Source organism: Oratosquilla oratoria, chromosome 3 (genome assembly GCF_046742065.1).
Source record: "Oratosquilla oratoria isolate Oo_2021 chromosome 3, ASM4674206v1, whole genome shotgun sequence".
Classification (NCBI taxonomy): Eukaryota; Metazoa; Arthropoda; class Malacostraca; order Stomatopoda; family Squillidae; genus Oratosquilla; species Oratosquilla oratoria.
This window is the reverse complement of record NC_134779.1, coordinates 89,567,529-89,594,904: the sequence shown is the minus strand read 5'-3', so window position 1 is coordinate 89,594,904 and position 27,376 is coordinate 89,567,529. Positions and strand designations below refer to the sequence as shown.

The 27,376-nt window shown below is 40.9% G+C and overlaps 3 protein-coding genes across 4 annotated transcripts in view; all 3 read right to left on the bottom strand.

Moving 5' to 3' along the window:
* Nucleotides 1-10,324: 10,324 nt before the first annotated feature.
* The window catches only part of Ube4B (Ubiquitination factor E4B), a 679,226-nt gene continuing 662,174 nt past the window's right edge, over nucleotides 10,325-27,376 (bottom strand). Inside the window, exon 27 of one of the 2 annotated variants that reach the window (XM_076183024.1) lies at nucleotides 10,325-10,450. The gene's annotated coding sequence lies outside the window, so the exon portion shown is untranslated. Of the gene's footprint in view, nucleotides 10,451-15,999; nucleotides 19,001-27,376 lie in introns of those variants that run through there. The other variant, XM_076183023.1, reaches the window with a different exon arrangement.
* LOC143019432 (uncharacterized) lies at nucleotides 20,330-21,304 on the bottom strand. The gene has a single exon (XM_076175070.1). It carries the CDS (start codon nucleotides 21,302-21,304, stop codon nucleotides 20,330-20,332), a length of 975 nt encoding a protein of 324 aa, XP_076031185.1.
* Nucleotides 21,431-25,793, bottom strand: LOC143024179 (uncharacterized). The gene is made up of 2 exons (XM_076183021.1): nucleotides 24,300-25,793; nucleotides 21,431-23,172 (listed from the first exon to the last, which is right to left on the bottom strand). The coding sequence occupies exons 1-2, from the start codon at nucleotides 25,301-25,303 to the stop codon at nucleotides 22,236-22,238; spliced, it is 1,941 nt and encodes a 646-aa protein (XP_076039136.1). The 5' UTR covers nucleotides 25,304-25,793; the 3' UTR covers nucleotides 21,431-22,235.

The following is a 27,376-nucleotide window of genomic DNA, read 5'->3' as shown; positions in this document are numbered from 1 at the left end:
GTTCGTTATGCAAGAGTTGCACCAGTACCCAAGGGACATCTTACCAAGTTCTTGGAATACAGCTTGCTGAATATCTTGGCATTTGCGGTGGTACCAAATGTGGCATCCTTCACAGTAGATAGTGCCCAGGCCGCACTTCTTCTGGCAGTCGCCGCAGACGTCAATTGTTGTCTTCATCCTTCTTTATAAGAGTGATGAAGAGTTGATAAAGAGCGAAAATAACTTTCGAATACTTGCTGACACACAAAGACTGTTCGGACACGGTAATAAGCGATTCACGATTCACACGATCTCACTCAGGCAAGATGATACTGGGACTTTTCGCAATGAGTGTTTTGATACCAGACACCGCCAGATTTTGTAATTCTTGCCGGAAAATAAATACTTTTTTGGGCAAGTATTATAAACTTACAGAGGTGTATCGTTGTACATTATTGTGAAATTTAAGTCAATTAATTTCTTGATTGCAAACGGCATATAGAATTGTTTGAGCCTCTATTTATAATTACAGATGATATTCGTAAAACAGCCTATAATTGTATCAAGCTAAGCAATTTGTCATTTTCTACCGACTTCAATGGACTTATACTGATATATATTTTCAATTGAATGCACCAAGCAATAGGCAAATCTATGTAATGTATAGAAAATATAATTTTGCATCGAAGATTTAATTTTTCCGGTACGATTACTAAAGCCCCGTCCACACGAAGCATCACGCATCAGCAACTTGATGCAGTAGCCGTGTTGAAAACTTAGAACTAACGTCTGGACGGGCTGCATCACTGCGAATAGTCTAATGCTGGGCAAATACAGCTAATTTCAGTACCGGAATTACCGGTAAACAACAATGCCGTTACCGGTACTTTACCGGTAAAAGACTCGTGTGGTAGTAGTGACGTCCCAAGTTCGAGTCGCCTTTATGACTTAAATCCTACTATGGTGTGTAGTCACAACTCAAGTTTTGTAACGTCGTCACTATAAGAATCCTGCCTGCATCACAAACGGGCGAAGGAAGCACTAACCTACCCTACTTGCCTACCGGTGCTATATGCAAAATGTAAAGGGATATATATATATATATATATATATATATATATATATATATATATATATATATATATATATATGTATATATATATATATATATATATATATGTATATATATATATATATATATATATATATAATCACGAAGAACCCACAGTCGGAATAAAAAGGAAACTTTAGAAGAATGTGCAACTTCTTTATTTCGGCTAATAGCTATAGCCCTCTTCAGGAAAGTACAGATTACAAGAATTTGCAGATGGATTTGTCTCTGCAAATTCTTCTAAAATTTCCTTTTTATTCCCACTGTGGGTTCTTCGTGATTATTAATTATATATGTGCCACAACATTTTGTCAAAGTGATATATATATATATATATATATATATATATATATATATATATATATATATATATATATATGTGTGTGTGTGTGTGTGTGTGTGTGTGTGTGTGTGTGTGTGTGTGTGTATGTGTGTGTGTGTGTGTGTGTGTGTATATATTTATATATGTATATATGTATTTATATATATATATATATATATACAAATTTTGTTGAAGGTGTGCTGCTTTCTGCAGAAAACAGCATCACCTTCAACAAAATTTGTGTATTAGAAGACTTACTGCCCGTATATATATATATATATATATATATATATATATATATATATATATATATATATATATATATATATATATATATACCTTTTGGGCAAAGTCTTTCTCTTAAACAATTACTGTTGAATGCTAAAGCACAAGTGGCATCAATGATTTTTAGAGAACATTTCTCTAACTTTCTAAGTATCATTCTCTCTTCATGGTTCAAACTCTGGAGGAAAGTACGAAAGTCGTCAGATTGGTTTTCCATTTTATACCGACAGCTGTTTCAACCATTTCACATGGTCGTCTTCAGGGTAAAACTGATTACAAAAGTGAAAAACATTAGAATATAAAGGCCCGTGGGCCGTACAAACAACAGAAAAGAAATAGAAATGGTGGAAAATGATTGGTGGGAATATGCGGGTGGGCGGGGCCAGGAGGGGGGGGGGCCTAGTCCAACGATGGGCTTATGTCGCGTCTTGTCGGGTTGTCACTTCCGGTGAGCAAATGTCTAGATGCACCCTCTCGCCGGGACCTACGCGGAGCTAATGTCACGTCTTGTCGTCTTGGAACTTCCAGTGGGCAAATGTCACGGTGTGCGAGTCTGTTTTTTCTATTGGAAGGGAGGACATGATCCGATGACTTCTGGACGTTTAATGTAGGCTGCTGTAAAGTAATGCTAACTGTCTCGTCAATTATTAAGCGTCCGTAATTAGAGTCTGTGTGAATAATTTCGGTGTCCCTGATGAGGTCTTCCAAACGCGGCTTCTTGTCATGTGTGTCAATGTAATGCTGGTGAATAGCTCCGTTATTTCGGTGTGCTAGCAGTCGCCTTCTTAAGGTGGTCATCGTGTGTCCGACGTAGCTCATGTCGAGGGGCTTGCATGCCTCTTCAGAGCATTTAAATTTGTAGACTACGCCGGTTTTCGATTCCTTGGGTCCTGCAGGGGTGGAGTTATTTTTCATTATTAAGGAGGCTACCAGATTGGGACGGCTGGAGACTCTCAGCAAAACTCTCTCGTATGGAAGAATGTACAGTACTCATCAAAAGTATGTGGTGCCTACCCCTTGCAGCTGCATATTTATGATGAAAATAAGGCGAAATTATGTAGAATATATCTGGCAACCCCCTGCTATCACGCTGGACCAACAGAGTGGAATGTGGGGGAGAACCCAGCCAGTTATTCCCACACTGCTGTGGGAAGAGCATTTACAGGTAACCCCTCTCTTTGGGAACTTGCCTTTTTTCACATTCGTTTTCTTCATCCTAAGGTCTGTATCATTACCATGGCCTCTACAAAGGAATTAACTAGAGAAATAATTACCAAAATCATTGGACTAAAAAAGGCAGGCCATGGAACTAAAGATATCAGTGAAATGTTGAAGATGGTTAAGTCCAAAGTCAAGTGATACATGATGCGATTTCAGAAAGGACAAGAGCTAAAGATACCATCCCAGTAACCTGGGACAGGGGGTCCTGGGAAGACTTCTCCAGAGATTTTGTTTTTGTTAGTGGATCTGACTCTAAAGTATGCTTTATGATGTTCAAAACCCTTGGAAAAGTCTTCTTAGGACACCCTATCCTAGGTTTCTGGAATGGTATCTCCAGCCCTCCTCCCGAAATCTCGCCATGTATCTCTTGAATTTGGACTTGGCCACATTCAACATTTCACTAATTTCTTTAGTTCCATGGAATGCCTTCCTTAGATTTAGGTAATTATATCTTTGGCTAATTCCTTTGTTGGGACCATGGTAATGATACAGACCCTAGGGCAATGAAGAAAACCAATGTGAAAAAAGACAAGGTCCTGAAGAGAGAGGTTACCTGTAAATGCTCTTCCCACAGCAGTGTGGGAGAAACTGACTGGGTTCTCCCTCACATTCCATTCTGTTGGCCCAGCATTAGGAATATGACTTTTTTTCAGATTTAAAAGCCTGTAGTGACAAACTTTTGCTTAAAACTCAGAAAAATGTCTTTCTCTTTGTCATATTGTGAAAAAAAAATTCTGGCACCTAAGGAGATTTTGTATTAGGCTGAAGTATCAAAAGAAAATTCTGCCATTTATAAAAGCATTTATTTACAAATGAATATAATGTACAGTAAACTTTAAAAATGCTTTTAAATTTACAAGTTACTGTTTATGAACTTGCTGTTGAGATATTTGTCAGTTTTGCAAGTGCTGTGAAGCTCTTCCATCAGCTTCACAGCTAGCTCTGCCACCATATTTGAGCAAGGCACATCAAGCACTGATTGTTCCTTTATCTAGTGTGTGGAAAAAAATTCTAAGGCCTTAGGACACTTCAATTTAGAGATAGCAGTATGCAGCTCATTGTCTTCTAAATAGTGTTGATTTGAGAACCATGCCTTTGTCCATCTGGCTGTGAAGTCACAAATTGCTTTCAGCTGATCTCTCCATTTTGGAAGAAAAAAAGAAGCAAGCAATCAAACGACTGCCCATGAATTCCACCTGGCACTATGAAGGGAGGGCAGCTTACGCCATTTCATATGAGGCCATTTTCCCTCCATGTATTCACCTAGTTGTATTTTGCGGAAGAAGAGCTATGCTCATAGGGACCCGCAGTTGTATCTTTCCACATCCAGTTCTTTCTTAAAATCATGTATAGTTTTAGCACTCACTGTTTTCTCTTTTAATTTGTTCCATGTATCTATCACTCTATGTGGAAAGCTATTCTTTTTCAGATCTCTTTTGTAACTGTCCTTCGTAAGTTTCTTCTTGTGTCCCCTTGTATCTCTACTGTCCCATTTAACCCATTCAACTCCGATGACAAGATGTCTTGTCATTTGGTCAAATAAAACAAAAAATCATAATAAAACAACAAAATGTTTGATGATCAAACAGCACCAGAAAAATATGACGTCATCAGTCCTCCTCGAGGAGGACTGACGACGTCATATTTTTCTGGTGCTGTTTGATCATCAAACATTTTGTTGTTTTATTATGATTTTTTGTTTTATTTGACCAAATGACAAGACATCTTGTCATCGGAGTTGAATGGGTTAAGTAGATCATCCCTGTCAAGGATTTCCATACCTTTCATAATTCTATATACTGTATGGATATCATATCACCTCTTTCTCTTCTTTGCTCATATGTCAGCATACTGAATGTTGGTGCCACCTTTGTTAGTGCTCTTTGAATTCTTTCTATTTTTATTTATTTTTATTTATTTATTTATTTATTTTTTTTTGTACTGGGTGACCATAGTGACACTGCATACTCTAATTTTGGTCTTCTCAGTGTAACTAGGATTTTCTTCACCATCTCTTCATCCATATAGTCAAAGGCCACTTTCATTGATCTTATTAAGTTGCAGGTTTCTCCAACTATTTTATTTACATGTTTTTCTAGTGTCATATCATTTGAAATGATCACTCCTAGGTCTCTTTCTGAATTTACTTTTGTAACTTCTTTTGTTCCAATTTTGTATTTGCTAGATATTCTATTTTTGCTTTTTCCAAATTCCATTATACATTTTTTAATGTTGAAATTCACTTCATTCTTTTTACTCCAGTTCCAGATTTTCCAGATCTCCCTGAAAAGATTTACAGTCTTCTTCATTACTCACTTTCTTTAATAGTTTTGCATCATCTGCAAAGAAGTTTATGTAGCATTCAATTCCTTCATCCATGTTTATATAAATAGCAAACATTATCGGAGCCAATACAGAGCCTTGGGGTACTCCATTTAACATGTCTACTAATTTTGAGTTCTTTTCTCTAAGTATCACTCTCATTTTTCTTCCTTTCAAGAAGTCTCCCATCCATTCCAATAATTTTCCTTGTATTCCACCTATCAGTTCAATTTTTCTTAGTAGTTTTTTTGTGTGGTGCTTTGTCAAAAGCCTTTTGTAGGTCCAGGAGGGCACAATCTGCCCAGCCATATCTTTCTTGTATTATGTCTAGCAATCTTGAGTAAAAGCATATTAAGTTTGTAGTACATGATCTTCCACTTCTAAATCCAAATTGGTTGGGGTTTAATATTTTGTTCTTTTCCAAGTGTTTAGTCCATTTGTTTTTAATAACTCTTTCACATATTTTAGCAATTGTGCTTGTCAGGGATATTGGTCTATAATTTGTTGGATTTTCTTTGTCTCCTCCCTTATATATTGGTACAATATTAGCATTCTTCCAGTCTTGTGGTCCTTTTCCTTCTTTGAGTGAGAAGTCAATTATCTTGTGTATTTTGTCCATGAGTTCGTCTATGCATTCTTTTAGTATCCAGTATGCTATTCCATCTGGGCCATGTGATTTTCTGACATCGAGTTTCTTTATTTGGTCCCTTATTTCTTCCATTTTAGGGGATCCTTCCTGGTGACTATCATCCCACAATTGTGAGCTTTCAATTGTAAAAAAAGACTTAAAGTGACTGGTCATTACTTCGGCCATTTCAACATCTGTGTATTCTTGATTTCCTTCACGCAGTTTTATTATTTTGTGTTTGTCTTTTAGTTTGTCATTTACACATCTGTAGAACAGTTTAGGTTGACCTTTGCATTTGCTATTATATCTTTTTCATAGTTTCTTTTTTCCTCTTTTCTTATGTTTATGTATGCATTTCTCAGTTTAATGTATATTTGCCATTTAGTCTCTTATTTGTCCCTTTTCCAAGCTTTGTCTCTTTTGTCTTTAGCATCGCTACATTTTTTATCATACCAGCCATTTATGTACTCCCTTTTCTGTTTCCACTTAGGCACATATGTGTCTGTTGCCTCCTTATAAATTTCTTAGAAAATATTCCATTTCTCTTCCATCTTTGTTTCATCATTTACAAATTTTTCCCAACAGGCATTTTGGAAAAATTTCTTAAGTCACCCATGATTACTATATTTTCTCCGTATTTCAGTGTCTCGATTAATTCCTTCTTTGTATCATCTAGTAATTTTGAGTGTTCACTGTCAGTCCAGGTCTTAGTTTTTGGTGGCACATAAACAACTATAAACATTCTACTTTTCATATTGCTGTTTTCGACCTTAACTGTGATTAATTCCACATTATCTTTTCCTTCTGTTGCCTTCATTACATTTAGGTTCTTTCTAGTCAATATCATGACTCCTCCCCTGCTTGTCTGTCCTATTTTTTTACCAAATGTTGTATAATCCTTGTCCTACCATATTTGATTGTATTGGACCTTTCATTTTTGTTTCCACAATTCCCATTATGTCAGGTTTCTCTATTGATAGGTAGACATTCAATTAGTTTAATCCTGATATCATACCACCCATATTTGTATATGCCACTTTTAATTTGTTCTTCTCTTCTCTTTTTTGGTGCAAGTTTCCATTTTTCTGATGTACCATTTTCTCAGTCTCAGATCTAGCACTCCCCAGAAAAAAATCATTTTTTTTCAGTCTCCTTTTCTCTCTTTTTTTTTTTTTTTTTTTTTTTTTTTCTTTAGCCTCACTTCTCAGTTCCCTATCTCTAATTCCTCGGGATTCATTTCCTTTTTTAGCCAAACATTTTTGTATTTTTCACTGTTTGCTAGTTTTGCCGCTTTTGATAGTACTTCTGCTATCATTTGTGTTCTTAGTTTGATTTTCATTGGTCTGTGATTTTCTTTTGAGTATGTACCCATTCTGTGTACATCATCGATTTCTGTATCTAGACTTTGACCTTCTTCTTGGACCGCTTTTAGAATCTCCTTCGCAATTTCTTTCTCTTCCTTTTCCCTTTGGTATTTGTGTACCACAATACATTTCTTTTTGTCTACTGTCTCTCACCAAATTTTCCTTCTCTTTGATTACCTTGATCAGTTTCCTTTGCATTCTCTTTTACCTGCTGCTGTACTATTTCTGTGAATGATAGTTTTGGATTTTCTCATTCCTTTTTCCACTGGTATTTTATTTTGTTTAGGTCAGTCTCTTTGATTCTTCCATTTTTTCCATTACTACTTTCAATTGTTCTTTTACCTCTTTTTTTTTTAGATCATTTCCAGTCTTAACCTAATTTTTCTTTCTTTCATTTTCTCTTTTTATTGCACTTAGTTCACTTTTTAGTTCGTTTAATTCCCTTAGTATTACATCATTCATTGTTTGTAGGTTGGTTACTTCTAGTTGCAGAGCTTTATAGTCTAATCTTAAATTGATCACTTTGTCTGCTAAGTTCTTAATTTCTGTTTTGTATTGCTCTGCTAATTCTGAAACCTCTTTCAGTGTCCAAGGTTTTCTCCAATGTTTCCCATTGCCTCCTAAATCCCAAGAAATATTCATCACTTACGTACCTGCTGGTCGCTTTGGGGGGTGTCAATCAGGCATTTTTTTTTTTTTTTTTTTTTTTTTGTATTACCCCCCACAGGGACTCAATCCTGGATTCGTCTAGTCCTCTTTTCATTGGCTCATTGATTCTTCCTTCTTTGTTATTTTCCATTTTTGTATTAAATATTCACTCATTGAAGAACTGGATTGGATACAAACCCTGGCGGTCCCACAAATACATATTGATACTTATATGCTTCACAGAGTTAAAAAAGAAACCTGAAATCATCTCTCCATCCAATTTTTCTCATGTTGGCATCATTTTTATACCAGAATAGCTTTTTTGTAAGTTCTCACAGCCTACCAAAACATCACCAATGAAATAATAGTTTATGCTGGGCAACTGTGATTTTGTTGAGAAAAAGGAATCCAACATGTGCTACAGAACCAAGTCAAGACTATGATGTTGGCATCCAATAAACCGAGGCTCTTCTAGTCCCTTTTGTCTGAACTGTCTCTCATGTCTAACAACAATGTCACTTTGGGGACCTGTATTGACTGCTGAGGTGTCAGAAATAATCATTTTGACACTCCTCCATGCATTGTATTCATCTAGCAGGGCTTGCAGTGGGAGAAAGGTGTCCTCAGCTGATCCACTTCCACAAGCAAAAATGCCAAGGTGAAGAGTTCTTGCAGAATTTTTACACAGACCACTTGATATTCTTTATTGTCAATTCTCTTCCCATCAAAATGCAAGAAAAATTCCTCTTCACCAATAATTTATTTCAGCCGCTTCTTGACTTTTTCTGCATCCTTGACCACTCCAACACCAAATTCCCATTTGTGATGGTGTGGGGACATTTATTCCTTCTTCAGCCAAGTTTTGAAGAACATAATGATAATATAATAATAATAGGTTTATTGAAATAGCAGTGATACACTGACAATAATACAATAGAGTAATTATATTATTTGAGTAATACACCTAGTCTAAGTTTTACAGTGATATGCTGACAATAATGCAATACAGTAATTATATGAGTGATATGTCTAGTCTAAGTTTTATAATGAGTTTATTGTGCGAACAATGGATGGAATAGCACTGTTCTTGTATCAGTCAGTCCTTGGTGCTCTGATGGGTTGGATCTTGTTGGAATGTCGTGTGGCATGGCGGGCGGTTGCAGTGTCAGGTGGGAGGAAGTGACGGTGACGTGGGTGGAACATTAGGTCCTGTCCAAACATCCTCTGTGCCTCACTGTGCTTGTCTGACACTCTTGGCAGGCTGAGGGTGGTGAGGGCTTGCTCGACTGCTCGTATCCCTCATACTGACCACTCAAGATAATTCTGCATGCTCTGTTTTGTACTCTAATTTACTCCTCTGTGTGATTTTGAGTGATGATGACCAGGCCGGGGAGGCGTATATGAGGGTGGGGAGTATGAAGGTGGTATAGACTCCCTTTAGATATGGTGATGGGGTACCAAGGGACCTCAATCTGCACAGCATGTAGAGTTTGTATGAGGCTGTCCTGATGATGTTGTTGATGTGCTGGTTCCAGTTAAGGTGGTCGTCTAATGTGATGCCAAGTAGCTTGGTGGACTGGACCACCTGAAGGGAGTGGGTTCCTAGTGATAGTTGAGGAGGTGCCACTGCCTGTTTGGATGTACATACGTGCATGACCACGGTCTTGCTGTGGTTAACTGTCATATTGCTGTTCTCGGTCCATGTTTTAAGGTTGTCTAGGATGTTTTGCAGCGAAGAATAGTCAGGCTGCCTGGTGTTGATGGGGATGTCAACTGTGCAGTCATCGACGTATTTCCATCTATGTGGGGTGTCCATTAATGCATCGTTGATGAGGATGAGGAAGCACAGTGGTCCCATTTGATGCTTTCCATATTGACAAGGACACTTTTGATACCAGCTTGGCAGCAGATTTTGTTACGTGATACTTTTGTTTTATGAGAGGAAACTCTTCTGCAACATCAGAACCAGTGCTGTTATTATCTCCTTCACTGCTACTACTCAACATTTGCACTTAAGAGTTGTTGACAGTTCTGATTAATTTCTTGGCCATTTCAAAGGGTGAATCATTGACACAGGAGCCACTTTCTCAGTCATTTATCTCACTCTGCCTCCTGATTCTATTTGTTTTCTGTAAAGTTCTTTGTTTTCACTGCAAAAGCAGTTTCCACTCACTTTTGTAATATTGAAAAGATGAGTGAGATTTCTTTCAAATTCTTCATTTTGCTGCTTTCTATATTATTCAAACACTGTCATTATCTTGTTAACCTTTGCTGAAACTTGTTGCTTAGAAAGAAAAGGAAAGCTAAGTTTCTCCCAAAGTTTCACCAATTCTTGAGATATCTTCCTTATTCAGTATGTTCACCCTTTGAGTTCATTGTATAACCCCAAAAATCTACTGACAATGTTTCTGTTTAATGCATTTTACACATGATCTCATTTATATCCTCTTTCATTCATTTCTGGTATACTTGGACAGCGTTTTGTAGTCTTGTCAAATTCCATGTCCATTTCTTTCCAGCTGATTCCACCAATTATTTGGATAATTTAACTTTAAAAGACATGTTTGAATCTGAAAGCAAAATACATGGAATGAAAAATGAGAATGAAGAATACACTAGCTGCTACAAAGAGTATTTAAACCAATTTTAATTTTTCATTATAATGCACGAAAGGTATCTATTATCCAGTAATATGTAAGTATCCATTATCCACCTATTTTACACATGTATTTCAAAATGCTACATGGTAAGAAAACTTATTCCATAATATTTACAAAACTGTAAAGTTGTAAAGTCACTGTTTCTTTGTCTACACAGCACACATTCAAAACTACAGCTAGCAAAATTGATTTCAGACAGCTGCTACTAATACTGCTGCTGACACCCTCTCAGGCCCTCACTTCCTGTGTACAGCAAAAATGAAATGATGTTGGGTGCAGGAGGCTTTTACATAACCAACATATAAAAAAAAGATAAATAACACGGATGCAAAGATTTATCAAATGCAACATCAGGAAAATTAAAATTTTGAAAAAAGTTAAAACATCATATCCCTAACCAGCATGATAGCAGGGGGTTGCCACATTCTATCTACATAATTTCACCTCAGAAAATGCCTTCCTATTTTCATCATAAAAATGCATATGCAAGGAGTACCACATACTTTTGATGGGTACTGCATTTCTCACTAACTATACATACATATACCAAAGGCTTTTTCCCCCTTACAAGGGAGGAAACCAAAAAATAAAGGCATAGAAAACACTCACATCCATTCTATCACCACATACTCCACTCCACCCCCTTTCCTCCCTCTTGTCTTGGTTCCTGCCCTGGGTTAGAAGCAGTGTCACAAGATACAGCACATCCACAGTATGACCACTTCATTAAATTGGCACCCCCCCCTTTCTGCCCTCTCATGCAGAAATGGAGAACACAGGGAAAAATCCTTTTGGGCTGTGTCAATTTATTTTTAAACACATATTCCTTCACCCCCCATCCCCCACCTACTCCACCTCATGCATCACAGCATCATCTATATACAACATTTCTCCATTCACCCCTATCTTCTGTTCTTTCCCATCCTTCATTAACAGACATTCCCCTGTTTCCCAATGCCCCTTTTACCCCATCCATCTCATCCTTGGTCCCCCCTCATGTTCACTTCTTCCACACTTCTTTTACTAGTCTTTCTTCACTCATTCTTTCCATGTGTCCAAACCATCCCAATGCTCTTTCATCAACCCTATCTCCCAACTCCCTTTCCACCACTGTTCTCCTCCTCACCTCCTCATTTCTCACTCTATACAGCCTAGTAACCCCTATCATACTTCTCAGGCACCTCATCTCAAATATATTCAAACTACTCTCTTATGTTCCATGTTTCTGCCCCATTCAATGCTGTTGGTACAACCACTCCTTCATACAATCTCCTCTTTGCATCCATTCCCAAATGTCTATTTCTCATTACACTTTTCAATCCACCAAGGCATTTACTTGCTTCTTTCAATCTACATTCTACCTCCACTCCTCCCTTTCCTGCCACATTCACACCCAATTATCTAAAACTATCCACTTTCTCCAGTCTCTCTCCCTAATACTCACTTCCAGTCTGCTGCCACTTTCTCCCCTTGTACATCTCATCACCTTACTTTTACCCACATTTATCTTCAACTTCCTTCTTACGCACACCCTCCCAAACTCTGTCACTAATTTCCTCAATCCCTCCTCTGATCCTGCTACAAGTGCAGTGTCATCAGCAAACAACAACTGGCTTATCTCCTTTTTCTTTAATCATCTCCAAACCCTGACCCACTACCCTTGCACCACCCCATCCATGTACAAAATGAACAGCCAAGGTGACATAACACATCCCTGACGAAGTCCCACCGTTACCTCAAACCCTTCACTCTCTCCATTTCTAATTCTAAAACAAGCTCTACTGCTCTCATAAAAAATCTTGACTGCTCTTAACAGCTTTCCTCCTATCCCATATAACTGCAATACCTCCAACAGTGACTTCCTGTCTACCCTGTCATAAACCTTTTCCAGATCCATAAAAGCCAAAAAATATCCTTACCATTTCCTAAAGCTTTCTCACATATCTCTCTTACCACAAGAATCTGATCTACACAACCCCTACCTGTCCTAAACCAACACTGTTCTTCACCAATTATTCCCTCTGTTACTCTCCTAATCCTCTCAATCAAGATCCTCCCATAAGCCTTCCCAACTACACTTAACAAAATGATCCCTCTGAAACTACTACACTCACACTTGTCCCCTTTTCCCTTCAAAAGTGGAACTATACAGGCACTCCTCCAGCCCTCTACCATCTCTTAAACATTAAATAACCTTACCAGCCAGTCCACCTTCATTGTACCTCCTTTTTTTTTTTAGACATTCTGCATGACACCCATCTAACCCAGGTACCTTATCTGCTCTCATCATCTTAACAACTGCCTTCACTTCATCTTTATTTCTCCTCCATTTTCCTCACTTGTCACAGTAATTCTTTTTTTTTTTTTTTTAGCACTTCCCACTGCATCTACTTTTCCCTCCCTATCCTCCTTCACATTTAGCAACTCCCTAAAATACTCTGCCCATGTTCCTCTTACCGGTACTGCCTTCTCTTACATTATCATCTCTCCATGTACTTGATTTGCCTCCTCTTCCTCTCTTAATTTCCTTCCAAAACATCTTTTTATTGCTTTCAAATTTTCTGTCATATTCTTACCCCATCTCTCATTGCCTCCTTTATCCTGTGCTTTACTTTTCTTCTCATTTTCTTTGTACCTCTCATATGATTCTCTCATCCATGTTGTAACCAATCTGTGAATGCTTGCCTCTTTTCTTCTACAATCTTCTTTGCTTCCTCATCCCACTACTCACTACCCTTCCTCCTATTTCCTCCCATCCTCCTTGTTCCACACACCATTTTTGCACACCTTGTGACTCTCCTTGAACCATCCCCATTCCTCCTCCACTCCTAGTTCTACTCTATCCTTCACTCCCTCTCAGCTTTTTGTACTTTTTTTTTTCTCATTTAAGCAGTTCACTTTAAGCACCTCCTACCTTCTGTCCTTTTCATCTTTCTCCATCTATCCTCCACTCTCAACTTAAATTCCAAAAGATGATCTGATATTCCACCACTTTCTCCCCCTTAGAACATGTACATCCTTAACTCTTCCTACTATATTCCTGGTTACCACTATGTAGTCCATTAATGGTCTATCTTCCACCCTCTCCCATGTGCACTATTGCTTGACTTTCTTCCTAAACACTGTATTTGCTATCATCAACTCTCCAGGCATCTTCAACTCTCCACTACAATTTTTTCCTGGAACTCCACACTTACCAATCACTCCGTCTATTGGTTCATTTCCTACCTTAAGATCAAGGTCTCCCAATACCACTACAATGACATTTCTCCCTAATCCCTGTATGCACTCATTTAAATCTATCCAAAAAGCCTCTCTTTCCTCTACACTGTTCCCACTACAGTAAGTCCTTGTTATACGGTACACATGCGTTAGAGTTTTACTTACGACTCCGTACAGTAGGCCTCTTGGCAGGTAACTAACTACCCGCGCTTGGGGCAGCGTTGTCTGAATTCCACACCCTATTTTTCCACATGTTTTCTTTGATCGAAAACTGAACAGTGACTAAACTATTCCATGTTTGTGATTGACGGAATTTCTATCGGCATAACGGACACACACAACAATGTGGAATAGGAGTGTTGCCACCAACAGATTTCTCTAAACATTAGACGAGAAATAAAACACATATAAATAATACTATTGAAGCATATACCATTATAAACCGATGAATATCAGAATACCGCTAATTCTTTCCCTAATAAGGTAAATGATAATAACGTAACATAATTATTTTACTGAACAAAAATCACCTAATATTTCCTCCTTTTAAAGGGTCTTAAGAGTTGTCTGACCTATCACTGTCATAGTCACCGTCGTATTCAAATTGTGGCACTTGTGATTGTGAAGAGGGATCAGAGTCTGAGGAGGTAGTACGTATATGTATTCTCTACGGTATTTTCTTGATCAGTATTACTATCACTAAGGAAATCTCTGTCAGGGTTTTCCCCAGTACTACTGACATAGTCTTCGCTAAGATCTTCTACTGTATGGATCGGAAACTCGTCATTTGGCTCATAAAAACGTAGGACACTTTGGTCGTCGCTACTAGTATTTACTGGGTCATTCTCTTGATTTTCTGTATTTAGGGAATCCTCTGTATGGAAAAGCTCTTCAGTTGGTCCATCATTGTTTATCTCATTTTGGTCGTCATTACTAGTATTTTCTGATTCATTCTGCTGATTTTCTGTGTTTAGGTTATCCTCTGTATGGAAAAGCTCTTCACTTGGTCCATCATTATTTACCTCATTTTCACATACCTTAAGTTGCGACACCTGTAGAAGAAGCAATATGTTACTCTCTCCGTTTCAGTTGAATAACTGGACCTCACAAACCTACACCTTGACCATGTTATCTTCCTCTGCTAAGCACCCTTCTCTTGTATCATTGCAATTTTACGACTGTTAGTGTATATAGATATTTAATGGAAATTTTGGTTATCAACAATCCATTTTACGTATAACATTAACTAAACATAACTTTGCACACAATAAGCTAGAGGCCCCAGAGCAGATAGAAAATGTGGAAATATTTTTCCACACCGTGTAGTAATCCGTCCACGTTATCCACGCCAGTTGCCAACACTCGCTAGATTCCCTCACCATGAGCGATATTTCCACGAAACGGCAACGCTGGCTTGGGGGGTAGTATCTACGAGCGTGACTCGCAGTTGCCAGCTCTCACAATAAAAACTCCTACATCTCCCCCTCAAGATTGTGAGGAAAAAAAAAAAAATACCTTGACAATCTGATTACATTGAACATGACAATATAAATGGCAATTCCAATGACATACAATATGAACAAAATTGAACAGCTATTTTACGTAGTCGTCCAGCCATCTCGGCTGAGACCTGTGCCTCTGAGGACGTTCCCTTCTCAGGGAAGCAGGCGGAGGCGTCCCCTGGGTCGGTGATTGCGGCTCGGGTGAACCCCCGGGAGATAATGGCTCCTGTGGTGGCGCGGCCATTTTCAAGTGGCCGCGGGTGCGCAGTGAGATTCGACCGCTAGTACAGGCAAATTAGATGAAAAAAGGCCAAAATAGGGGGGAAAAAAATAATAAGTTTTTTATATTTGGTAGAAAGACTCCCCAAGGATCACAAAACTAAGATTCAAAGAGTTCCCCACCGTCAGATGGGTGCAACCCCCTTTTTTGGGGGGTAACCCCCCTTCGGAGGGTAATTTTCCCCATATTTACTGTTTTTCTCCAAAGGGGTGCATCATACGGATAAAAGGTATAGGGACCAAAAAAAAAAAAAAAAAATGAAAAATTAAATTCTGCACAAGTTTATTTCAATGTCTTTTTGCTCTAAATATTATAGTTTTTGCTCAAATAAGCCCGAAAGTAGGAGACTCATTTTCGCCGATATGCAAAAAAAAAAAAAAAAAAAAATGAATTTCGCTCTTACATTTTGTTCAATAACTGTTAAACTACTAATTTCTCGTCAAAATACAATATAGATGATATTGTTGAGTGAAGATTTTTCATTCATATGGTATCCTTGTTTTTTTCTATATTATTATTATATTTTTTTCAGAATCAAACTGGAAAGTAGAAGACCCGTAAATAAAACCAAAAATATCCATGGCACAGTCAAACGAATAAATTCTTGTGAAAATCGCATGTAAATGTAACTGGGGTATACCAGTTGACAATGAAACTAGGCCTTCTGTTCTGATGAATGGGTAGTGGTGATGAAGCCATTCAACAAATGTTTGAACATTCTCCTCATCCTTTCCAATCCTTGACTCCCTTAATTCAACATGTTGAAAGCTATTGCAGCTCTGAATGCCACTAAATTGCTCGACACTCTCGCATAGATGATGAGCTACAGGTAAACCGAAGACCCATTTCTTCAGAACACTTTCAGTGAAGCCTCTTCCATGAGTGATGCCTCCAATACTCTTCATATTTTTCATCAATGTTTGTTCTATTGTCATATCTGACCATACACCACACCAGTACTTTTCAGAACGTCGAATGGTAAAGTACCCATCCGCCGTAAATTTCTGAAACTCATTGTGTGGCATGTTGAGAGGAAGAGAATCCATATCTTGGAGATAGAGTTGGCAAGATTTGGCGTACTGTATATGGCCAGTGGCATAGAAAATGGGCAACATAGCTCTTACGCAGTCTAAATGAAGCTTTCAGTTTCCCATGCGCTCTGCCTCAAATGCAATGCAACAGTCACAAGGTCAAAATATTGTAGCCACAACTGAGCTGTCTTTCCTTTTTCCAAAATATTAGACATGTGATCATTCAAGTTTACTTGGATTCTTTTTAGAACATCATCACTTTCAACTGCACTGAATGATGGAGGATGGGTCTTGAATGATGAAAGAAGTTGTTCTACATGCTGCCTGTCACTCGTCAATAGCAACTTCTTGAAGTATGAGTTTTGCCAGGGCACAGTATGTCAGCATGTGAGCTCTAATAGCTCGAGCATATGCATGCCCTGACAGCGTGTGTGGCACTGATGAAGAACCATAAACAGTTGACCATAGTTCTGAAATCCCACTGCCCTCCATTATGTATCCAATGGACCCAAGATAAGACATAAGGAGATGGAATCCCCCCAGCCTTACAATTACATTGCTAAGTTCACCATCTGGATTTGAGGACACTATATCCTTGGCTTTGATGTAGAGTGGTTGGTCAAAAGTTACAAAGCATGTTACTTGCATTGATTTTTTTTTTTTTCCCTCGGCAGCATAGTTTAAAGCACTTAGCACTGTACTATACTCAGTTGGTGGTAGGCTAATGAAAGGCAGTGCAAGAATTTTTGACTGATCACAAGAATGACTTTATGTTATACCTTCCATGAAACATTGCCATGATGAAGGGGTTTGGAGAAATTTTCCATACATCCACAAAACATCCTTTGGTGCTGGGGTTGAAACACACTGTACAGCTTCACTGTTAGACACAATTTCCAGTTCTAAGGCATTCAAACCTTCTTTTTGTTTGCCTCCATACTTTTTTATTTGAATTTGTCCAGCTGCAGCGATCTCATTAGAGGATGGAATACTTCGCAATTTATTAATTTCCTGACTTCTTACAGTTCTTTATGGAGTTACGCACTTTATTCCACCCATTGAGTGAAACGTTCCCTTGCCAGTCAAGGTTTGAATGTTAAAGTCTGCATTATCAAATACATACTGACAAAATGAATCTCCTTCCACATCTGGTTTCCAAGAAGTTGTAGCAGATGACTCAAACAGCGTGACATCATTATAGGCAGAACAAAATCCAAAGTTTGATACCGTGTTGACAATGGTTCTAGAGCCAGTTTTCCGAAATAAATACACAGCCAAACCAAGCTATAAGCAGGACAAAAATGATCGTGGACGAGTTGCAGTAATTATTGCATGGGCAATTGCTGTACACTTCTTTTCTAGTTTTTCCTTTTCACTCTTTTTGTCTTTTTGAATAACTAGTTCTAAAAAGGCACGCAGTGCTCGGCACTACATCGTTTGCATTCTTCATAAAGTCTGTGGCATCTGGATAATGTGATATTGTAAGGATTTGTTCTAATATCCTCACGAATTACTGTTGCTGCAGTTTTTATAATTCTTAATATTTCATCCTTCTCACTTTTCTCTCTGTGTACCAGGTATTGATCAATTGTAGTCCAGAACCACGGAAACAAACTACTGTTGGTCTTTTCTTCATTTGACAGAACATAACTCCATCTCCATATGTGTTCATTAACCTATTTTTCAATGTTTTCTCTGTTACAGATGAACTTTCTGGCATATTTTCTTCAAGATTTCTCATTAAATCATGTAAAGTGAATTGACATTCCTCTGAATCATCAATGTACCTACACAATTTTTCAAAAGCACTGTCAATGTGTTCATCATTTGGACGTCCTCTTTTTAAAGATGATGTCGTAGCACGCTTCATGATAACATGCTTCTTAAGCAACAAGACATAGGACACTGTTAACTCGTTTGAATACTTTCTTACCCCATTCATCTAGTCTTTTTTTTTTTTTTTTTTTTTTTTTTTTAGCAAAGTCTGAAATTTTCTGTTTCAAATGAAAAACTCTAACTTCCCAGATTGTTTTGCGTTTGTCCACATTCTTTTTCTTTTCTGATGCAACATCACATATATCACCACAGAACAAGCACTTGATTTTGAAATAAAAAAAATTCTCCTGATCTCATGGTCTGCTGTGTTTTTTGTGAATTTTCTCTTTTTTTTCATCTCTGGTTATATTCTTCTCTTTTATGTACTCACGCCTACATATTTTATGCACTTCAATAGTGTCAACTTTCTGTAGCATTTCAAAATTACCGTCATTTCGGATTTTACTAACACGTCTCAAATTATGGATACCATCTTTCATCATCACAGTTTCACCTCCACTTAATGTCTTATGGCAACAAAAACACATCTCGTTTCTTGAGGCCATGGTTAATATCTAATTTCATACACTTCTGAAAATAATTTCATTCTCTGGAAAAAAAAAATATCACAAACATGTTAATGAGAGAAAAGCACGGTATTGTTTTATTTACAAGTTTTTATATGAATTTACTAGTAAAGCTTATGTAAAAGAAATCGAGATATGGATTTCTGTGGATTTACAGTTTCTTTGTTAGTTTCTTCTGCGTCATTTTTTTTTTAAATATTTAGAGCAAAAATAGGACACCAAATGAAAGAAGAATTTTCACTCTACAATGTCATCTATATTACATTTTCACGAGAAATTAATAGTTTAAGAGTTACTGAACAAAATGTAAGCGTGAAATGCATTTTTTTTTTTTTTTTTTTTTAGATTTTGGCGAAAATGTATCTTCTACTTTCAGGCTCATTTGCGCAAAAACTATAATATTTAGAGCAAAAAGACAGAGATGTATTTGTGCAAAATTTATTTTTGTATATTTTTAGTGCCTATACCTTTTATCCGTATGATGCACCGTTTTGGAGAAAAAAACGGTAAATATGGGAAAAGGTACCATCCTAAGAGGGGTTTTCCCCCAAAAAAGGGGGGTTGCACCCATCTGACGGAGGGGAACTCTTTAGATCTTTGTATTGTGACCCTTGAGGAGTCTTTCTGCCAAATATAAAAAACTTATTATTTTCCCCCCAAAAATGCTAATTTGCCTGGACTACGCTTCCGTCCATCCTCACTGCGTACTGGCGGTGTGGGTGGACTTCGACTACGGTACCAGACTTGCTCCATGCCTTAGTAGTCTGGTCCTGAACCCACACACGGGCTCCTGGCTGCAGGCGGCGCCGTCGACGTTGCTGGCCCGTGCTCTTCTGCCGTATCTCTACATGATGTTGCGCCATCTGAGTCTCCCTCTTCTCCAGGGTCCGCTACCACTCACAATTGACTGTAGTTCTGTTTGGCCGTGGGGACTCCATCACGTAGCTGTCTGCCAGTTGTCAATTGTGCGGGGGATGCGTTTCCTTCCCGTAGCGGGGTGTTGAGGTATTGGAGGAGGGCAAGCGACACCTTGTCGTTGTCCAGGCTGCCGCTGGTCCCTGTGTTGTCTCGCAGAATCCTCTTGGCTGTCTTCACGGCGGTCTCGGCTCGGCCGTTGGACTGAGGGTACTGAGCGGAGAGGCGGGTCGTGACGCCCCATCTCATGAGGAAAGCGGTCATTTCCCCACTCACTAGGTTCGTACCTCCGTCAGTAGAGAGTTGTTCTGGGGCCCCCCATCTGGTGAAGTAGTGCCTTAGGTGTTTCATGATTTCGCTGGACGTGGCACCCGAGGGTAGGTGCGCAACCTCTAGCCAGCCAGTGAGTCGGTCGGCGTAGACTAGGTATGTTTGACCTACCAGCTGGAATAGTGCCACCGTCTGCTGAAAGGGGTAATCGGGGGGTGGGGTGAGAATGAGGGCTCAGGTGGTTGTGACGGCGCGTTGGTGTTGCAGGAGTTACATGTGGCCCTGTGATGCTGCAGGTCACCCTCCATTCCAGGCCAGTACAGCGTCTGTCTGGCCCTTCTTAGCATGGAGGCGAGGCCCTGATGGCTGGTGTGAAGGCTAGCTGCCACTCGTTGTCGCAGAGCCTCAGGGATGACAAGCCGCACACATCCCTGATCGTAGGTATAGGTGACTAGGCCACGGGACACTGCCAGTCTATCTCGTACACGGTAGAAGGGCCGCAGGCAGGCAGGCTCCTCTAATCTGTGGGACTCCCAGTCGCCGCTGCTCACTCTTGACACCAGTGACTGGTAGGTGTGGTCCTCAAGGGCCGTTTGCAGCACCATTTCTTCGTCGATGGTGGCGCACCCACTCAGGTCGAGGGCGGCTACAGTAGCTGCTGACATGGCTGCGGCGACAGCGACGTCTTGTTCTTCATCCATCTCGTCCGGATTAGACTTGGCCACGGGATACCTGGATAGGAAGTCGGCTGCCGCGTTGTGTATCCCCGGCAGAAAGCGCATGGTAAACCTGTACTTCAGGGTCTGCTCCTTCAGACGGGACAGCCGTGGGTTGATGTCCTTGAGGGCCTTGTCGCCAAATAGCCTAACTAGGGGCCGGTGGTCTGTGGCGATAACCAGATTGGGGCACCCCACGAGGAAAAGGCACCACGCTACTGCCAAAACCTCCCCCTCCACCGGTGCATATCCCGACTCGGCCGGGGTAAGGTGCCGACTACCGCATAATGCCAGGCGCCAGCCTCCCTTGCAGCAGTGTGGAGCAGTGGCTGGCGGGCATGAGGAGTACTGCTGCATCACCACGAACCCGATGCCGTCCTTGCACCAATCCGTGATGGTAGGCCGGGTCGCACTCACGTCAAACATGAGACAAACCCGTGTGCGTTTCTCGCTGTGTATGTATTACTGCCAGTCAACAGTTGCCAGATGTCGCTAGCCATTTATAGAATCGTCCTGTTTTCAAAAAAGGATGTGTTTGTTGGATAATCATTTCACTTTGTGTTAAATTAATAATTAACAATTAGACTCTATAGGTAACGTTTATTCTAGTTCTAGTTAGGTATATAATTTCAAATATGATAATGATGCCATAAGATAGCGCTGTGCAGGAATTTGCAAATAGAAGTACGTGTATCTGCAAACATATAGTCACGTGCTGGGAGGTTGGTACGATGCATTGCATGTAGCTAGATAATGTAGGCCCTTGTGGACACTTAGTTGTAAGCCGAGGTATTTAATATATACTATAATAAGGAGCAATGTGCCTCTGTGTATACTTCTTTCTGTGTGTGGTTGTGTACGTAATGTCTGACAAATAAGATACGCCGGAAAAACGATCTTCTAGAAAAAGGGAAGATGAAAATAGTGTGATTCAAAACTTAAACATTAAAAAAGACTAGGTAATAAAATCCTTTTATGTCATTTGAGAGTGACTAGGATGCGCTTTTGGTTTAAAATATAACAACTGAAAATGTTATATCAAAAGTAATCGCCTAAGCAACGAAATAATAAATTTATTTCGAAAAAATGTGCATTTTGATTTATTAATAAATAGTTAAAGGAGATCGAAATCGAATAACACGCAAATGAAATTACTGTAATAGCAAGCTATAAATGATGGAATTATTTGGAAGTTAAGAGAAATCAGAATTCCGTGATTTTCAGGGGCGTTTACACTAGTATTTCATAATCTTCCTAAATAATAAATAAAAATGTAACTGTATTCTAAAATAAAGGCAATTACCTAGAGAACATTTATTTGAATGCCTCATGCTAAATTGTTTTCATTAATTATTAGTTAGTATTTATTTGTGATTGATTTGAAATAAGTTAGGTATAGGAAATGAAACAGTAATATGGAAACATCAATGTATTTTAGCATTTGGTACATTTTTAATATGTTTAAGGCTAAATTCCTTTTCCTTTTTGTTATCTTGCCTTTCAGTAAGGCAGCTTTGCCTCTTGGTTGGCCAAACTGACGCCTAGCAATGGTCGTTGGCTGACGAGGAATTTTTGTCTTTGCCGCCTCCGATGCCTTAAAAATAGTGCAACCTGCAGTCAGAAGGAAAGTAGTAACCTGCGCAGGATTTCTGCAGGCTTTCAGCCTCTGTTCAAATACCGCAAAGGAGCTGAGCATGCAGGTGGTTTTAGTTCTCTTTAATTCTCTATTGATCATGCTTGTGAACTCATCAATGCTGGTGTCAATTGATTGATTTTCATTTGTTGTCTCTGCGGGGGTCTCGATAACGACAGCTACATCTTCCTCATCGTCACATGCAGCTGGTTCTTTATTACCATGAGATACTGCATTAACAGGTGTATCAGCAAATAAGCCATCGAAAAAATTCGATGTCGGCATCGGTTTGTCGCCGTATATCACCTTATACAAGACTTCTTTTTCAGCAACAGTGCAGGCGTATAGTTGTGGAAGGCGAACTGCGCTGTACTGCGACGCTGCTAATTGATGTTTGCAAACGCTACCTGTGTTTCCACAGAGGCAGCTGCACATGCCGATTGAGAGGTCCACATTGTAACAAATGCCCTCTTGTGAAGCTGACTTAACCGTATAAACTGTTCCTCCAGCATGAGTGACAGCGCACATTGGAATGGTGCTGGTGGAAGGTTCGCAAGAACTGTCCTTTTTGAGGAGGACATCTGACAACCGTAGACGAAGGTAATTGTTGTAAACGTCAGCCATTACCAACAGCAGCTGTGCACCGTTGTGTGCCTTGTTCCTGTACACAATTAGGAAATAATCATTACAATTATGAATTTGTTAATTACAAGAATTCCTATTATTAAAAATTTACATTAAAATTACGCTCAAATCTAAGGCTAAAGTAAGTGGGTTGCATACATCAAACATCTAAAATCAAGTATTTAACCCCTACCATACGGTGCCGCACACGTAGGCGTCATGAGGAGCAAGTGGATTCGCGACGCTACCATATCGGAGTCTTGATTATATTTATTATAGTCGCCCCTGTGTTTTTACATTCTCCCTAATCTGCTTTTAATCACATTCTCTGTGGTTTTCAAAATTCACGGGTGAAAGAGAGAACGATAGATATAAGCGGTGACTATATTTTATGATGCGAGTATTATTACGACACGTCGTACGGCTGGCAGCTAATGCTGCCCACGAGATTTAAGTCCCGTAGTGAAGTGGAGTTGCTGCAAATGACATATAAGGATTTTATTACCTAGTCTTTTTTAATGTTTAAGTTTTGAATCACACTATTTTCATCTTCCCTTTTTCTAGAAGATCGTTTTTCCGGCGTATCTTATTTGTCAGACATTACGTACACAACCACACACAGAAAGAAGTATACACAGAGGCACATTGCTCCTTATTATAGTATATATTAAATACCTCGGCTTACAACTAAGTGTCCACAAGGGCCTACATTATCTAGCTACATGCAATGCATCGTACCAACCTCCCAGCACGTGACTATATGTTTGCAGATACACGTACTTCTATTTGCAAATTCCTGCACAGCGCTATCTTATGGCATCATTATCATATTTGAAATTATATACCTAACTAGAACTAGAATAAACGTTACCTATAGAGTCTAATTGTTAATTATTAATTTAACACAAAGTGAAATGATTATCCAACAAACACATCCTTTTTTGAAAACAGGACGATTCTATAAATGGCTAGCGACATCTGGCAACTGTTGACTGGCAGTAATACGTACACAGCGAGAAACGCACACGGGTTTGTCTCATGTTTGACGTGAGTGCGGCCGGGTCATGTCGTTGTATCCTAATCCCTGTTTGGCTAGCTAACAGATGATCTCTTTGGCCTGTGTGAACCTATTCTGGAGACACTCGTCCCAATAGACGACCTTACCTGCTGGTTTTTTCCATCAGATCCCTGAAGGGTGCCATGAGAGGGGCAGTGGCCAGGAAGGGCGCCAGTTGGTTCACAAAGCCAAACCAGGAGCGCACGTTTGTGATGGACGGTTTTTCTGGCATCTCAAAGTCCCTGATGGCAGTAAGGCGCTCTGTAGTCGGTTTGTATGTGTCCCAATCCAAGTGGTAGCCAGCGAAGTCGACCTCCCTCTGGCAGAAGCGAAATTTCTCCGGCTTTAGTGTCACTCCAGCCTTGGCACATACTTCCAAAAAGTCGTAGGCGTGCCAGAAGGCTTCCTCTATGCCTGCGTCATAGAGGAGTGTGTCGTCCACGCACTTGTATTTCCGCGGCAGGTCGATGATGGCGTCGTCGAATCTTTTGGTGTATGCATCCCCCGCTGCGCAGTGTCCCATGGGCGTCCGGCAATACTGGTACCTGCCCCACGGTGTGATAAATGTAGTGAGGCGCCTGCTCTCCTCGTCCAGTTCCACCTGGTGGAACCCCCAGTGCGCGTCTGCCACGGTTTTGTAGGAGTGTGCCGGGACCCCAGAGGCCATGTCAAACGGGGCAGGGGTGTGGTGAGTCTCCCGCAGGCAGCATGCGTTGAGTTTCTGGAAGTCGACCGTGCGGCGCGGCTTGCCAGACTTTTTCGCCACCACGACCATCCTGGCACACCACTCTGTGGCCTCTCCCGCGGGGACAGGACGGATTACGCCTCTCTGGACGTCCTCATCCAGCTGTCGCTTGACCTCCGCTTCCCAATGTTTCGGGACAGGGGCGGGAGTGTGGCAGGCATAAGGGACAGCGTCGGGTGACAGGTGGATATGATGAGGGGGCCCCGCCATGATCGGCAGCGGGTACCGGTCGGTGTCGAAGGACGACGTCGAGAAATGGCCGAGCAGCCATTCCTGTAGCCTCGGCACGTTTTCCTCGAGAGGAGGGAAAGGCATGGTTGCTGGTCTGGGTGGCGGACCCGGGCTGTCGCTGCTCCCCCCGCCCATGCTCACTATGGTCGGTAGTGGCGGATGCGGAAAGCCTTCATGTACCAGGCCCAGATCCTTGCATGCGGCGAGAGACAGATAGACCTGCCGCACAGACCGTACGAAATACACCTCCTGCTGGGTGGAGCGGTCAGGGATGCTAATGTGGCAGGTTATAGTTCCCAAGGTTGGTAGGTTAATGTTGGGGAGGTCGCGCAGGCCAGCGCGTCCCTTAAGTTGCCTGGGCGAGAGGCCCAGAGCTTTCAACCTCTTGGGTCCCGCTACACATACCTGCGCGCCTGTATCCGCGATGGCTGTGGTGGAGTGCTGTGTGTCGCCCTCCGGCCCGGAAATGATGACCTGAAGCCGTGGCTGGCTTATCACCCCGGCGGTCGCTACCACAGCACTGGCCACCGCGTCCTTCTTCGTAGGATTCTTCCCCCCTTTGCACACTTTCTGGAAGTGGCCCAGCTTTCCACATGCAAGACACGTGGCGTTTGCTGCCGGGCAAGCTACCCTACTGGGCTGGTGTCGGTCACCGCAGTGCCAACAAGGGCGGTGGCGGGCTTTCCCGGGACCAGCAGCAGCGATGACGTCGTGTCGCTCGCAGCGTCGTGCATGACGTCACCAGCGGCAGCCTCGGGATGGCGGTTTGGCGGGAAATCATGCGCGTCCCTCTGAGCCGCTTCAAATGCCACGCAATAAGATCTGAGGCTGTCGACGTCTTTGAATTGAGCGTAGCACTGTAACACCTCGCGACTTAGGGTTGGTTCACGCAACCCAGCAATGAGCTTCCGCACTAACATATATTCACTTAAACTCGCGTCACAGCTTGGGCACTGAAAAGCACAATCAAACACCATCTGGGAACACTTCGTGAAGTAATCGCCCACTGACTCCCCCAAGGCCTGCTTGACACTAAAGAAGTCCGACCACTGTACTGCCTGGTTCGCCGCACGGAACACTAACTTGCTGACGTTCTCCAGGGCCTCGGCAGCGGGAAGAGTGTCCCTACGAGCCTTGGGGAATCTGGCGTCGAGTGCCTTTTGCAGCCTTGGGGCACACAAAAGCCGGATGTAGCGCGCGGCGTCACCGTCGTCGACAGCGTTGAGCTCGATCCAGTCCTCCAAGGACCGACGCCATGACCTGAAGTCGGCTGCAGTCATGTCCAGGTCGCACTTCTCCAACCCAGCTGTGCTAAGGGCCTTGCGGCTTGGTGTCCCCATCGCCGCCTTGTCTCGCTACAAAGCCGCTATGGCTCCCTGCTGGGACGGTAAGAGCGTCTGAGCCTGTGCTAGGAGGCTTCCTCCTTCCCTCCGTCTACCTGATGCGGCAAGGAGCCTAGGGCGTCTCGGGGTGGTCATCGTAGATGCGTAGAAATGATCACTACTGCGCCATGTTAGAGTTTTATTTACGACTCCGTACAGTAGGACTCTTGGCAGGTAACTAACTACCCGCGCTTAGGGTAGTGTCTACGAGCGTGACTCGCAGTTACCAGCTCTCACAATAAAAACTCCTACAACATGCATTCCTGAAAACCTTACCGCAAATTGAAATTACCGTATACCGAACCCATTATAACATGTAATAATAGGATATGGCAGACGTAACTTCTCCATGCTCTTTCCTCTTCAAAACACGAGCGGATACCGTATCTGTGAATTTTTCTTACCGTAAATAGAATCGAGGGTAGTAATTGCCAAATACCGTAACTGTGAATTTACCGGATAAAGAATTACTGTATAAAGAGGACTCACTGTACTAGGCCCATATGCACATGCACTTACAAAAACCCACATCTCCCTTCCCAGTTTCACCTTCATCCACATTAACCTTAAAGAAGTCTCCTTCCACTCCACTATATGCTTACCTATCTCTTCACTTACTAGTATAGCCACCACTTCTCTCTTCACTCCTGAGATCCTCTCAACTACCAAACTCAAACTCTCCACTCCCTTTCAATTTAGTTTCACTCACTGCCAACACATACATCTTTCTTACAAACATACTGCCTATATTTTCCTTTTTATTCTAATCTGTACAGCAGCCATACATATTAAAAGACCCAAACCTTAGGGTACTGGTTGGAGAACT

Excerpts from the sequence above, each read along its gene's own strand:
- LOC143024179 (XM_076183021.1), bottom strand. The coding sequence starts at position 25,303 with ATGGGCGGGGGGAGCAGCGACAGCCCGGGTCCGCCACCCAGACCAGCA. Across the intron at positions 23,173-24,299 it reads CTGATGGAAAAAACCAGCAG|GAACAAGGCACACAACGGTG; the intron begins GTAAGGTCGTCT and ends AATTGTGTACAG.
- LOC143019432 (XM_076175070.1), bottom strand. The coding sequence starts at position 21,304 with ATGTTTGACGTGAGTGCGACCCGGCCTACCATCACGGATTGGTGCAAG.